Source organism: Herpailurus yagouaroundi, unplaced genomic scaffold (assembly GCF_014898765.1).
Source record: "Herpailurus yagouaroundi ecotype Mexico unplaced genomic scaffold, PumYag 77, whole genome shotgun sequence".
Lineage (NCBI taxonomy): Eukaryota > Metazoa > Chordata > Mammalia > Carnivora > Felidae > Herpailurus > Herpailurus yagouaroundi.
This window is the reverse complement of record NW_024412388.1, coordinates 11,517,844-11,532,522: the sequence shown is the minus strand read 5'-3', so window position 1 is coordinate 11,532,522 and position 14,679 is coordinate 11,517,844. Positions and strand designations below refer to the sequence as shown.

General features: G+C 53.5%; 1 protein-coding gene across 4 annotated transcripts in view; it reads right to left on the bottom strand.

The window, feature by feature from the left end:
* Positions 1-8,805: 8,805 nt before the first annotated feature.
* Positions 8,806-14,679, bottom strand: part of FBLIM1 (filamin binding LIM protein 1) — a 25,571-nt gene continuing 19,697 nt past the window's right edge. For all 4 annotated transcript variants that reach the window (XM_040462180.1, XM_040462171.1, XM_040462161.1 and 1 more), the window contains 3 exons: positions 13,985-14,163; positions 13,084-13,201; positions 8,806-10,020 (listed from right to left, as the gene is read on the bottom strand). In XM_040462180.1, the coding sequence (XP_040318114.1) occupies positions 9,907-10,020; positions 13,084-13,201; positions 13,985-14,163 (411 nt within the window). In that variant the 3' untranslated portion in view covers positions 8,806-9,906. The remainder of the gene's footprint in view (positions 10,021-13,083; positions 13,202-13,984; positions 14,164-14,679) is intronic.

The following is a 14,679-nucleotide window of genomic DNA, read 5'->3' as shown; positions in this document are numbered from 1 at the left end:
ATTAGATCCTGGCACATAGTAGGCCCTCAACCGGGGACAGCCACTGGGGTTATGATCTGTGGTCTGCAGTCCAGGGCTCCCTGGGAACCTGGTCTCTGGGGAGACCCCCGCTGCGGTCATTTGTTTTGTTCCACTGGCTGGGAAGCCATGGGTTCTTTGCCATGTCTGATCATCCTCCCGGTGAGAGGGGGGGGGACGTGGCTCAGGGCAGTGAAATGCATGACCGAGTTCAGCAGTAGGAGAGGGAAGGTTACAACTTCCTGCCGCCGACCTCCCACAGGGTGGGTCAAGCCTGAGTCAGATGGCCAGGGCCAAAATGGAAACTTACCAGGGCCTCAGAAAGGGTGTGTGGAGGAGTTGGGGGTGCAGACAGCCGGCACCCCAGTCTGGAGAGAGGGGGAGGATGGCTGCCCCAGGAATCTGGGCTGTGCCTCCCTCCAGGGAGCTGGATCAAGGCCCAGAGGAAGGAGGAAGTGTGAACATGGCTCCCCAGTGACTCACTTCACCCATCTGGGGCAAGTCAACTCTCACCCCTGCCGGAAGCCCGCTTGCCTCCCACCCCGGGAATCATCCCGCTGGGTCAGCCTACTCATCACACTGACCCCGATCCGCCCACGGTCTTCTTTGTCCTCCACCTCTCTGTGGAGGTGTTGAGATGTTTGCAGGTGCCTGCCTGGGTCTAAAAGTAGGTCTTAGCAGATAATAGTGGCAGCCGGAGGGGTGGGAAAACCCTGTTCTACAAGTCAGGACACCTGGGGCTGTGCCACTAACCAGCTGGGTGGGCCTGCCAGGTCTCACAGCCTCTCTGGGCTCTAGTCTCCACTTCTTCAAGAACGGGAAGCTGGATTCCATGTCCTACCCGTCCCTTGGCTCTGGAATTCTACCAGGGCTTGGGAATTCTCCGGCTGGCCACTGCCCTTAGGGAAAAAGTCCCACCCTCTCCGCCCAGCCCAAGAGGCCCTTGCTGATTTGGTCCTGCCTCTGGGAATCTCATCCTCCCTCTTCCCACACACAACCCCAGCAACATTCAGCTGGGCCTAGCTAAGAGAGCAAGCTCCTGGAATGCTCTCGGTACAGCACCTTCACTGGCTGACGCCCACTCCTCCATTGGGCCCCAGCTTGGTGAACACTCTTCGGCCTTCCTCTCCAGGCCTGCCAGCCGTGCGTGTCCTCCTGCGGGGCTGTTCTCTTATCTCTCTTCCCCATTAAACTGAGCTCTCAACTGAGGGCAGGCACCTGCATACGGAAGGGTCAAAGAAAGTTTTATGAATGAAGGAAGGAACAAATGAATGAAACGGGAGCTCCGGGCAAGTGGTTTCCTCCCTCCACATGGGGCCTCTGTGCGGCCACCCCAGAGCTCTGCCCGGCCCAGGATGGGGTGCTGGTCGGAGGGGGGCAGATTTTCAAGGGAGGCTCCATCTGGGTTCTGGCCACGCCACAGCCCCAGCTGCCTGGCCCATGACTCACGGCCCCCAGAGTTTTCTCAGCCTTCCCTCATCAACCCTTCCCTTCTCGAATCTGCCTTCTGATCCGGCCTTTGATCAGGCCTTCAGGGCTAATATCTCTCGGCTTCTCTCCTGCTCTCCCCAGTGTCTCCCCATGAACTTCTGATCCCCACTGGCTTTAAAGGACCAGCTGGAGAGTCCTTGGCTGTATTGTTTTCTGAGGAATCCTTGCTTTGTTTACAGAAAGGACAATATCTGTCACACACGCTGGCTAAAGGTCACCGTGAATTTCTGTGACCCCCCTCACCACCCCTACCCCTCATTTGACATCTATCTCCTGGTTTCTGGGGTGGAGGGGAGCCCCAGCACTTTCCGCACCCCACCCTAGCACCCCCAGGCTCGACAGGCCACCCGGGTTAGGGAATGCCATCTCCAAAGCACTTGTTTACATTGCCTGCCTGGCCATAGCCATCTGGGGCCGCGAGGTGGGGTGGGGGAGGGGGAGGGGCTTGCTCCAGTCCTGAGAACAATTGTGAATCCACTTCCCCTTCTGGGCCTCCATCAGTGAAACTCCTCCTTCCCCCAGCTCAGCACATGCCCATTTGCAAAAGTATCTGATGGCCTTTGTGTGTCCTCTTGTCCATGACAGGCAGTGCCCCCCACCCCCCACCCCGCCAGAACTCACAGGCTTTCCCTCTTTGTTTGCTTACCTTTTTAGGAAGAAACTTTTCGTTTGGGACTAGGTTCAGATTTTCAGAAATGTTGCAAAGATCACAGAGTTTCCTTACACTCTTCACCCTTTTGTTAACATCTTACAAAACCACAGCGCGTTTGTTAAAAGGAGGAAACCAATGCCGGCCTGCTGCTATTCACCAAACTCCAGACCTCATTCCATCTCACCAGTTTTTCCACAAAGGTCCTTTTTCCATCCTGGGATCCCATCCAGGGAAACACACTGCCTTTAGTTACCTGCTATTTAATCCCCCTTAAAGGTGATGACAAAGGTATAGACATCGCTCAGAGGCCAGTGCAGTGCAGAGAGGGATTAGGACTCGGCACTTAAGTGTTTATTTATTTATTGTGAGAGACAGAGAGCGCTAGCAGGGGAGGGGCAGAGCCAGAGGGAGAGAGAATCCCAGGCAGGCTCCGTGCCGTCAGTGCAGAGCCCGACTCAGGGCTTGAACTCACAGACCACAAGATCATGACCCGAACTGAAATCAAGAGTCAGAGGCTTAAGTGACTGAGCCATCCAGGTGCCCTGGGATGTGACATTTAGAGCTAGAAGTCACCAGTAGTGCGGCCTCAGGCCCCGTAGGCCACTTATCTGAAGGATGGGATCACAGGTAGTTAACTTCAAGGCAGGAGTGAGGACGGAATGAGCTCATGTCTGCAGGCATCTTCCTGCCCACAAGTTGGGAGCTGCTGTTATTATGACCCTCAGCACCATCATTATGAAGGGGCCCAGATCTCCTCAAGACTCCAGGTTCTTTGCTAAGGATTATGTTTAAGATTTCTTTTTTAAAGTAATCTCTACCCCCAACAAGGGGCTCAAATTTACAGCCCCAAGAGCAAGTCGCAGGCTCTTCCTGACGGAGCCAGTCAGGCGCCCCTTGTTAAGGATTAGGTTTAGACCAGCCCCTGCCACTCACCCTATGGGCACCTTTACTGGGGAATAAGTCGGCCCTCACAGACTTTGCTTTGACTCGGCGCTAAAGATGAACAGAAATCCTAGGGTGTAGTCCCACTGTGGCCACTGGCTGCGGGTCCTTGGGTAATTCACGGCATCCCCCCCTCAGCCTCAGTTTCCTCATCTGTAGGATGGGGATTGCAGAGATGTTGGGGGGACTCCGTGGGACAGTGCCCAGCAGCTGGTAGTTCGAGCAGACCTCTGGCCCCTAAGGGTGAGGGGCAGGGAGGTCACAGGCTGGGTCTCCCAGCCAGGCAGGCCTGGTTCTCATTCAGGTCGGCTTCTGTCTAGGTGCGGCCCTCCCAGGCAGGCTACATAACCCTGCTGAGACCCAGCTTCCTGTCAGGGATAATCAGTCATCCTAACTTCCCCAGCCTCACCCCAAACAAGCATTCAGGATATAAGCCAGCTTCCACTGCCCCTCCTTACCCTCAGGCCTAAAGAGGTTGTGTCTCAAGGTCAAGTAACTGGTTGACCTTGCTAAGACCCTATCCCATCCACCTGAGCATGACCCTCCTGCTCCCCGACTCACTCGGAGACTCCTCTGGGGGCAGATGCCTACTGCATCTGGTTTTTTTTTTTAAACATTTATTCAATTTTGAAAGACGAAGAGAGATAGAGCGTGAGCAGGGGTGGGGCAGAAGGAGAGGGAGACATAGGATCCGAAGCAGGCTCCAGATTCTGAGCTGTCAGCACAGAGCCCGACTTGGGACTCGAACTCACAGACCAAGAGATCATGACCTGGGCTGAAGTCGGCCGCTTAACCGACTGAGCCACCCAGGGGCCCCATGCCTGCTGCATCTAAACTCAGAGGGACAGAGATGCCCTGCCAGCGACCTCACCCCCTCTCCCACCTAAATGTGCCATCTGTAAACACCCAATGAAGGAAGTGCTACAGACAATTTTCAAAAAAAGGTAAAATCATGACTCCTACGCAGATATAAAATGAACATGTATCAGATAATGTAACTGGCTCAAAGAGGCAACAGAGCATTCACATGTATAGGCCGGGAATATTGAAATAAATGTGCAAATGGAGGCAAAACTAGTTATTTACAAGGGGGCAAAGGGGTCTATACCAGACAAGATAGGATTAATTGATCCATTGCCCACAGTTTACAGTTGTAAAATAATAATGAAAGGCTAGGGGTGCCTGGCTGGCTCAGTAGGTAGAGCATATGCCACCCTTAATGTCAGGGTCGTGAGTTCAAGCCCCATACCAGGCATGGAGCCTATTTAAAAAAAAAAAAAAAAAAAAGTAATGAAAGGCTAGAATCTTACCCCGGAAGGGTGTGCTGGGTGCACACATAGTTTTCCACTGAAGTACACATTTTCTGCAGAAGGAGGGCCATGAATAGGTACACTCCGTGGTCTGTAATCTGGTGATCATTCACGAGATGAGTATGATTCACACACTATGAATGATGCAAGGTCCTTTCTGAAAGAGTTGGGGAAATTACTTCTCACTTGCAAGTGAGAGGCCTGTAGCCTAAAAGATGAGGGGCCCAAGACATTTAAGGGTTTTTCTCAGCGGGAGTTTTTTTTGTTTTGTTTTTTTTGTTTTTTTTAAATAGGCTCCATGCCCAACATGAGGCTCAAACTCATGACCCTGAGATCAAGAGTCATGTGCTCTACTGACTGAGCCAGCCAGGTGCCCCTGGATATTTTTTTTTTTTTTAAGTATAGTTGACACACATTTTTTCAGCTGGATTTAGACATCTGTGTTACACAATGGGTTCTGGAACATTCTAGAATGTGTTTGTGATGTGGCCTGTAGTTTTCACTCGACCTGTGGTACTGACTCTGCCGTGCAGCCCTGGGTAATTACACCAACTCTCTGATGTTCAGCTTCCTTGTCTTTGAACTGGGATGTTAATTGTGCCTACTTCATAGATTATTTTTTTTAATGAGTAGCCATTCACCTTATGAGAACTGTATTTTATTTTATTTATTTACTTTTTAATTTTTTTGTTTATTTATTTATTTTGAGAAAGAGAGAGAGTGTGAACAAACAGAGGGGCAGAGAGGAGAGACAGAATCCCAAGCAGGCTCTGTGTCATCAGCGCAGAGTCCGATGCGGGGCTCGAACTCACAAACTGTGAGATCATGACGTGAGCTGAGATCAAGAGTCGGATGCTTAACTGACTGTGCCACCCTGGTGCCCAAAGAACTGTATTAAAAATTTTTTTAATATTTATTTTTTTCTGAGAGAGAGAGAGAGAGAGAGAGTGTGTGAGCAGAGGAGGGGCAGAGGTGGGGGGGGGGGGGCGGGAGACACAGAATCCGAAGCAGGCTCCAGGCTCTGAGCTGTCAGCACAGAGCCTGACGCGGGGCTCGAACTCACAAATCGTGAGATCATGACCTGAGCCGACGTCAGACACTTAACTGACTGAGCCACCAGGCACCCCCAGAACTGTATTTTAAATGGATAATACCATTACTTTGAAAATATCCTGTGGTTACACTGGGGTTCTTCCCTATCAGCCCAGCCTTCTCTCCCCCTTCATCCTGATTCCCTTCTCTCCATGAATCTCTTATTTCCACCATTCGTGTCTCTAGCAGAGTAGGGGGCAGCATTCGGTTGCTGTGGAGGGGCTGGCACATGCTGGTGCCTCTTGACACATAGGTATGGCTTTTGAGTAAGGAGAACCCTGTAGAGGAGGTGACGAGCAGAAAGGCTCAGTGTTACCAGCAACCTCATGCTGTCCTTTGTCCCGCCTATGTGCTTCCTGAGTCCAGGCTCCCAGGCATCAACGTGGAGGGCTGGCAGCGTGGGAGTTCCCAGATGGGACCCTCCTAGCAGGTGGGAGTTTGGGCAGATGAGGAATTGTCTCCTGACATGGGTCTCCCTCCTAGAGGGTGTGTTTCAGTTGCAGTAATTTCACAGCCACACGGTTCACTCTCTACTTGTCCAAGCCATTTTCTTCTCTCCTCTTCACTACAGCCACGTGCAGGAGGCAGACAGGGATTATTGCTTCTGGAGAAACTGAGGACCCCATCAGGGGCGTGAGAACCTCGGCGCCCCTGTGCTCCATGCCCAGTTTGCTAGCCCATGCTGCCCCCTGGTGGCCGGGCCCAGCACCTGCCTTCAAGAAGTCTTGGTCACCTAGCATTTCCCTGGGTTTGCAAAGAGCAATGGCCAGCCTTCATGAGCAGCCTGATCGGGAGGATGACCTCTCAGGACCCCTACGTCACTTTATTTTATTCTTTTAATTTTTTTAAAAGTTCCTTTTGAGAGCGAGAACGGGGAAGGGCAGAGAGAGAGAGAGAGGGAGAGAGAGAATCCCAAGCAGTCTCCACGTCGTCAGAGCAGAGCCTGATGTGGGGTTCAAACTCACGAACCGGGAGATCACGACCTGAGCTGAAACCAGGAGTCCAAAGCTTAACTGACTGAGCCACCCAGGTGCCCCTCAAGACTCCTACATCACTTTATCAGCCCCTCTCCCTGTCTCCGAGCATTAAATATATTCACGCATATATTTAATTGCAAAATATATATAACATTACGTGAATCATCATAACCATTTGTAAGCATGTACAGACAGTTCAGTGGCTTTTTTAAAGCACCTTCACACTGTTGTCCAACCACGGCCTCCAATCATTTCCAGAACTTTTTGTCTTGCAAACTGAAAGTCTGTATTCGTTAAATAACTCCCTCTTCCCTCTCCCTCCAGCCCCTAACTGACCACCCTTCTTTCTGTCTCTGTGAATTGGGCTACACTAAGTACCTCACAGAAGTGGAATCAGACAGTATTTGCCTTTTTGTGACCGGCTAATTTCACACCGCAGAGAGCTCCCTAGAAGTGTCCCCTCCTGGAGTGATGTACAGCCCGGAAGCCTAAAGCATCCCCAGAATTCCATCCACATATCATTGCTGGAAACACACCCAACCAGAAATAAGCTGGAGCACGAGGAACCACAGCACAAGGTGACATATTAATGATAGGAAAACCTGAATGGAACCAAACCTGGTGACTGAAAAAGCAAGGGGGCCCCTGGCACACGGGAGCCGGCCTGGCCCTCACAGCTGGGCCGAGCTGCGCTCCTCCGGTCCCCCTGCTCACTGTAGTCGTGTCCTGAGCACAGCGGCTCCCGCTGCAAAGCTGGCCAGCACCCTCCCCCGTGAGCCGCTGCCGCCTGCCTACCAGCCCTGGCTGTGGCGCCACCTCCTGGATGTAAATGAATCAAGCCTCTCAGTCTGTCACCCCTGCTCCCTGACGGCACACGGGGGGGCAAACTCTCACTGCTCCGAATCCTCCCCCAAACCCCTCATTGCCGGCCCGCGTCCTGGAGTCCCCCCCAACCCAACACCTGCGAACTGAGACGCCCTACAGTTCCCCCACGCCGTGTGGCCTCCGGGGCTGCAGCAAGGATGAGAAACCCGGCTTTGTGGACTGCAGGCCTGTCTCCTGTCTCCCCCCCCACCCCCACCCCCGAGGCCTCTGATTGACAGGCATCCACAGGACCCTCGAGGAACGCTAAGCGCTGCTGGCCAGCCCCAGGGGAGAACCCTCACCAGCCCAACACTTCTCTCTTTCTGGCACAGCGATCCTCTTTGATAGAGGTCAGCATTGTTCTCATTTTACAAATGGGGAAATCAAGGCTCGGGGCGGCTGGCTTGCCCACACCCCTCAGTAGCAGAGGCCAGGTCTGAGCACCCCCCAAGGCCAGAGCTCCTTCCCACCACGCACTCTTCTCTCTGGAGCTGTGCTCCCGACACAAGCCCAGTTGTTAGAGTGAGGACAGAGGATGAGCCAGCTCACAGGGATGGCGGTCCTGCTCTCGCGGAGACAGCATAACCCCGGGGTGAGCGCTGACTCTGCGGAATGGTCTGGTGGCTCCAGAGGACCTCCCGCAGCAGAGGCTCCGCTCTGGGCACCCTGCAGCCAGCCTTGCTGGGCGCGAGGAGGGGCAGGATTTTCTCCATCTGCTGAGCTGAGCCCCAGTTTGGGGGCACCTGAACGATCATGCCCCAGTGAGCAGATGCCCAACAGACATTTTTCCAGGTACGACCAAAGGCCAGCGTTTACCTGGGTGAGATCTTGGTAGGAACACAGACAGACTTCTACTAGGTATGCGTTTATTTTCACGTGTAACAGGAAAAAACATAACTAGCACATCACCATGTGACTGCGGGATATATTGCATAGCACAGGACTAAAGTTTGAAGTAAAATTAAAAAGTAGGTGTGAGTCAAAGGAAATCTTAAGGAAAAGAGAAGAGGAGAGCCTCGGTTAGGACAAAAATTGTGGAGGTGGTATGGGAGGGCCCCGAGTGTGGGGCTCACTCCCCAAGCTTTGAGTAAGAAGCTGGGCTCTGCTCTGAGGCCCCTAAGGGGCTCTACAGAGAAACCCCGCTCCCCGCCCTCGTACTTGGAGCCCAGGGCATCCGCAGAGGAGCGTGTGCTGCATCCAGACGACCCAGCGAGGCAAGTACTTTGTTTTCTTCACGCCCTACAGAACGTCTTAGAAGTTACAAAGCAACAGGAGTGCCTGGGTTGTCTCAGTCAGTTGGGTGTCCGACTTCCGCCCAGGTCATGATCTCACCATCCGTGAGTTCGAGTCCCGCATCAGGCTCTCTGCTGACAGCTCAGAGCCTGGAGCCTGCTTCGGATTCTGTGTCTCCTTCTCTCTCTGCCCCTCCCCCCACTAGCACTCTGTCTCTCTCTCTCTCTCTTTCAAAAATAAAATGAAAACACTAAAAAAAAAAAAAGTTACAAAGCAACAAAGTGATTTTCCTTAAAAGGGAAGGAGAATCTTCTAGGTACAGCCTTGAGGAAGCAGTGGTCATAAGGCAGCCTGCGTTGGAGGGTCCAAGTGGGACTTGGGGGCGGGGCATAAACGGGGGGCTGAACAACCTTGGCACTGTCCTTGGAGGAGTGTGTGCATGTGGGGGGGTTTGTGCGCACGGCCCCCGTCAAGGCTGTAGGAGGAAAACTCAGAGTTCCTGGTACCCTGTTCCCCAGCAAACTATTGGCACTTCATCAATGTCTGTTGAATCACTGTCGCACATGGGAGGAGCGCCAGAAGGCAGGGCAGAGGGGTTGCTGACGTCCTTGGACGTCAGCATACAGCACCCTCTCCTCCTGCCCCTGCTGTTCAGGTTCATGCCTGAGTCTGCTGCCCACATCAGCGTGACATGTCCCCCCAGTGAGAAGTCCACGGTTGCCACCATTAGGTCACATTCTTGTACATTTATGAAACATTTCCTATTAAGATCCCCACCTCGCCCCAAATCCAAAGAATGTTTCTCATCATATAAATCTCAAAATTAAAAAAAAAAAAAAAAAAAGGGCTGTTAAAGGAGGACCCTGGAGTTCTACTCAAACGGCTCAGTCCTGCAAGCCAGAGCTGGTCTTACGCTCCCTACTGGACAGCTACAGGGTGTCATCTAAAGACTCACCCCAACTCACCCATGGAAATGGGGGTCAAGGCCAGTGCTCGAGAGGGGCACGACCCTAGGAGATGGGAAACCTGGACATGATGTTCAAGGTATGGAAGCCTTCCAGAGCCCAGAGGGCAGAAGGAGGAGTGGGAAGTCTGAGGGGCACTGTCCAGCAGCCTTTGAGCTGGGAGGGGGGTGGGGCTGGGCTGGCTCAGCCCCTCCCATCCCGGACATGGTGGGCAGAGCTGCAGGCTGGCCCCTGTCATGGCTCAGAAGGAGAGTGTGCAAAAGTGGGTCAGAAAGGCAAACCGAGTCGGGAAAGGTCCTCCCCCCCCGCCCCCAGTCCAGGGCTAGTGGGCAGCTCACGGCCCCAGGGCCCAGTGGGGGCCCTCAGCAGCACCCTGCAGCACTCCGCTCCACGTGGCACGGCTTGCAGAAGAGACGGTTGTTCAGCGGGTAGCAGCCTTGGTCTGTGGGCTCCACAGACAGGAGGGTCCTGCAGTCCTGCGGGAAACGAGGCACAAGTGGATGGACCCCAGCCTGAGCCCTGCAGCCCGGAGCCCGCACGGGGCGGGGTCTCCCCCAGCATCTGTGGATGAATTTCACTGAACGAATGTACTCCCTAAGGGTCAGGGAAGCCTAGGGGCACATTCGATGCGGGCTTTCAGCCACACAGAGGTGTGATTGATGAGGGCAGAGTCAGCTGAGGGGAGACCTGAGGACACTCGGAGAATCACGGACACTGAGGGACGATGGAAAGATCTAGAAGGGCCTTAATGAGCGCCCGGCAGCCCTTTGAGAACATAAGCTCTGTGAGGCCATAACCCCGTTTACCGCTAGGTCCCACCTAGACCAGAGACTAGTATACCACACGCATACAATAAACACCTGAAGGAGCAACTGAATCTAGTCCAGTCGCTTCATTTTACAGATGGGGAAACTGAAGGCCTGGGGAAGGATGAGAGCTGGTTCCAGAGCTGGGACAGGACAGGTTTCCAGGCTGAGTTCAGTGGTCTCTTTTCGCTCCCCTGTCTGTACGGCTTCAACACTGGTACAAACTTTAATATTTCTTATTTTTCAAATCACCAAAGGATTTTGGATCAAGGAGGATGGGGATTCGAGGCCCAAACCTTGCCCACCTTACCATTCTGCCACAGCCCATACCTCATCGGGGCCTCACCTGTACACACACTGGAGAGGGACAAGGGGAACAGTTGATGTCCAGGGGCCTGGCTCAGGGCACGGCTGGCATCCTCTGGAATCCGCATGGATCAGACCAGAGGGGCTGGTCCCCAGAGAGACAGCTTGGGTCCTGTTGGGTCCTGGCTGCCATCTGGGCCCAGCACAGCCAAGGGAGAAGGGCGCCCTCATGTGTCTCTTCCCTGAAACTGCGCCTCAAGTCCCACAGGGGACTGAAGGCAATTTAATGCCAAGGATCTGTGCTATTTCTAATGGCCACTTGTTTGGTATTCCGAGAGTACCAAGTGTCCAACCTAAGGTCCCCAAGGGCCATATGTGACCTCTCATGTATGTATGTATGTAATCTCTATACCCACCGTGGGGCTCGAACTCAAGACCCCAAGATCAATAGTCACATACTCCCCTGACTGAGCCAGCCAGGTGCCCCTGACCTCTCCTAATTTAGAATCAAGTGAGGAAACACCCCTACTATGACTGAGTCACAGTCTGCGAGGGAGCTGAGGGTTGGTGGAAAGCTGGCTAGACCCGAGTCAGACGGACAAGGGTTGGAACCACTTTTCTCTGCCTCAGTTTATCATCCCTCACCTGAGATGGCACCTTGAAGCCCATTTCCCTCCCCTTCCCTTGAAATGTAACTGCCACAGTCTGAGCTGACTGCTAGCAGCAGGGGGACGACACTCATGGCCACCTTCGCCAAGCTGACCAAGGGCACGCAGGGAGGGCCTATTTGCTCACCAGCCAGGCTCAGGGAAAAGTGAATCACCACTGGGCCTTAATGAGGGCTAGGGTGGTGATAAAAGCTCTTGAATGACATCATTGTTCTTTCAAGATGTGTTATCAGCTGGACCTTGAGCCATAACCAACGCGCAACATAACATGGGCAATATGTCAACTTCTCTCCAAGCCCCCTTGTCACCAGCAGTGCAAACAGCCTCTTGGCTCCAAGCATGTGTATAAATAAGTGCAAAATAAAATAAATGTTTGGAATTGCTCATGGGCTGATTAAGAGATCTCCTCTGAGACGCTCAGAGATTTCCTCTGGGACACCCCACGGATGGCACCCATAAAAGTAGCTACCTTTGTCCCCATCCCCAGAGACGCCAGATCCATCAGCAACATGGGGGTGACAGAGGAAGCGCCAGGGGAGGCCTCTGAGAGCCTCCCCAGCAGGACTGACTCCGTAATTGCAGAGTCCAGGGGCAAAGTGCAAAGCCGAGATCCTTGTTCAAAGAGAAAGCACTTCAAGTCGGTGACAGCAGAGCTCGGAAGCAAGCAGGGGACCCCACTGAGCAGGAGACCCTGTGCAACTCGGGGGGCATTTCTTGCTGGGGCTACAGCACCGCCTTGAAGCAGCCTCCCCATCTCAGCCTCACTCCACCCTGTAGCCTGAGGTCCAGACTCCTTAGCTTTGGCACAGGAGGCCCTTTTCTTTCCTCTGGCCTCATTGCTACCACACCCTTTGGCACATTCCACTACAGACAAACCTAAAAACCTCCCCCGCTCGGATTCTTCAGGCTTGCTTGTGCCACTGTGGGGTTTTACAGGCCTGCGCCTCTTTTTCTGGACTTTCTACCCCCTTCTCTGAATGGCTGGCGAATTCCTGCTCATCCTGCAGGACTCTGGTGAAGCATCGCCTCCTCCACAAGATCGCCTTTGATTCCACCACCCTGGTTGGACTTGACCACCGCCTTCTTTGTCCCAAAGCTGATTTGTACATGCTCTTTCGCCTGGAGACGATGTCTGTGCCGTGCGTCTGCCCAGCATCCCTCCCTTCCTAGGGTTGTAGCAACTCCTGTCTCCTATGGTTCTGCTTTGCCGGCCCCAGGGGTAGGCAATCGTAGCCCCGGCCAGTGATTGGTCCAGAATGGACATGTGACCCAGGCTGGGCCAATCAGAGCCCTTCTAGGGACTACACCGGTTCCCTTGATGAGGTTTCTAAGTTGGAAGATGTGAAAGCTGGATCATCGGTGGCCAGGCATGTATCCGCCTCCTCACAGAGGATGTTAGCCCACAGGAAGAGGAAACAAAGCAAACACACAAAATAGGCAGGACCGAGATGGAGAGTGAGCCTTGATTATCCGATCAATAACCCCACCATCAGCCTTCCCATGAGATTCTCCTTGAGGAAAAGCAGGATGACCTTGGTTTTTATCGTCTCTCGGAGCTTTCCTTATTAGACACTATTTGCAATTATCTCCATTCGTATTTGCCTTCGCTACTGAGCTGTGAGCATTTGAGAGCAGAGCCCCCACCCTGACTGGTCACCGTGTCCTAGAGCCCAGCGCAGGCCCGGCACCCCGCGGGCTCTCGGCAGGGCTCCGGGGCCGGGCGGACAGCGCGTCCCCAACTCCTCATTGCCCTACTCACCTCGCACCTGTAGCAATTTTCATGGAAGTTCCTCCCCATGCACTCGATTTTGAAGGCATCCTTCCCGTCTCGAGGGATGATGGGGTTCTCACAGATGCTGCACACAGGGGCGAATTTCCTAGAGGGAAGGGAACCCACGCTCGAGGCGCTCAGCCCAGGACCGCAGAAATTAGCTGTGGGAGCCGGGGCGGCTCTAGTTGGCCTCCGGAGCTATTTCAGATGTGTTGCCATGTGACTGCACCTGGAGCCACAACCACAAACGCCTCTTTCTTCCTGGCAGGAGCGGATGGAGAGTCCTGTGTAATTGGACCCGGCTTCCCAGGGTATAATCAGCTCGAGCCAAGGAAGTGACTGGGGGAAAGTTTGAATTTGAGAAAGCAGAGAAATCTGCTGTGTGTTCACTGGGGCTTAACCCCGTTTCATTTATCTCGTATTGTGGGTCACTGTTTTTTTTTTTTTTCCCCTTCCTCTTCCCTTTCTTTTTAACAGGCACAGCTGCCCTTGTGCAGTGAGCAACTCCAGGACAGGGGCTGAGCCTCAGGCAGAGCGTGTTCTAAGGCGAGCTACTGGGGTCTGGGGGTTTGAATCGTAGCTTCACACTTATCAGCTGGGAGAATTGTCGGCTGCCTGCCTCAGTTTCCACATTGTAAAACAGAACCCTTCAGAGTACCTGCCTGCCTATTAATCCCCAGGCTTGGGGATAAAAGGGCCTAATCCACACTGAGCAGCTGGCCCGGCGCAGGTACCCAGAGCATCAGCTGCAAGCAGGTGTGTGGGACAGGCCAACTGGTTTCTGGGAGCCCAGAGACCGCAGGAAAGCTCTGCTCCGGCCCCGAGAGCTCAGGCTCGGCGGCTCTGCTCTGGCGGGGCCCCACCCGGTGCGCGGAGTCCCCTCCCGTACCTATAGAAGTCGTCCAGGCAGTACACTTCATTCTGGTTGTCCAGGGCAAAGCTCTCGTCGCCAATGCACCGGGCACAGGTTACACAGGTGAAGCAGGTGGGGTGGAAGGCCTGGCCCAGGGCCCTGATGATGTGTTCCCGGACCACCTCGCCACACTTGCCACACTTCTCCAGAGTGTCCTGGGACAGAGGGACACTGCCTCAGAGCCATCCCATGGGTGTGCTCACTTGAGCCAGAAGGGGTTTCCGGCTGGCTACCCACAGGGGCCCAGAAGGGCAAGGGTACAGGAGACGGGCTCAGCCTGAAACTATCACCCCCAAACCTCTACCGCTGCTTAAAATGAGTCGAGCTTGGCAAGGTATCCTTGGCCCACAGTGAGGAATCCTGCCAAGAAGCTATTACCGCATTTTTTGTTACTAAGACATGCTTAGGGCCCATGTCCACTAGGGCCCATGGGAGAAATCTCTCTTAAACCTCAGAGTCCTGGAAGAGCTGATATGCTTTTGACCTTGTAGACAATCAACCTTGAAACTCTTAACCTTCTCCATCAGGCCACTTGAAAGCTCAGAGGCAGATTCCATGCTCCACCTTTAGGAATGACTATAGGGGTCTTTTATTCATGTATTTGGGGTACTAACTTTCCCTCTGGTCTCATCTCACTTTCTACTTTGATTTTCCTCTCTTCGATATATATA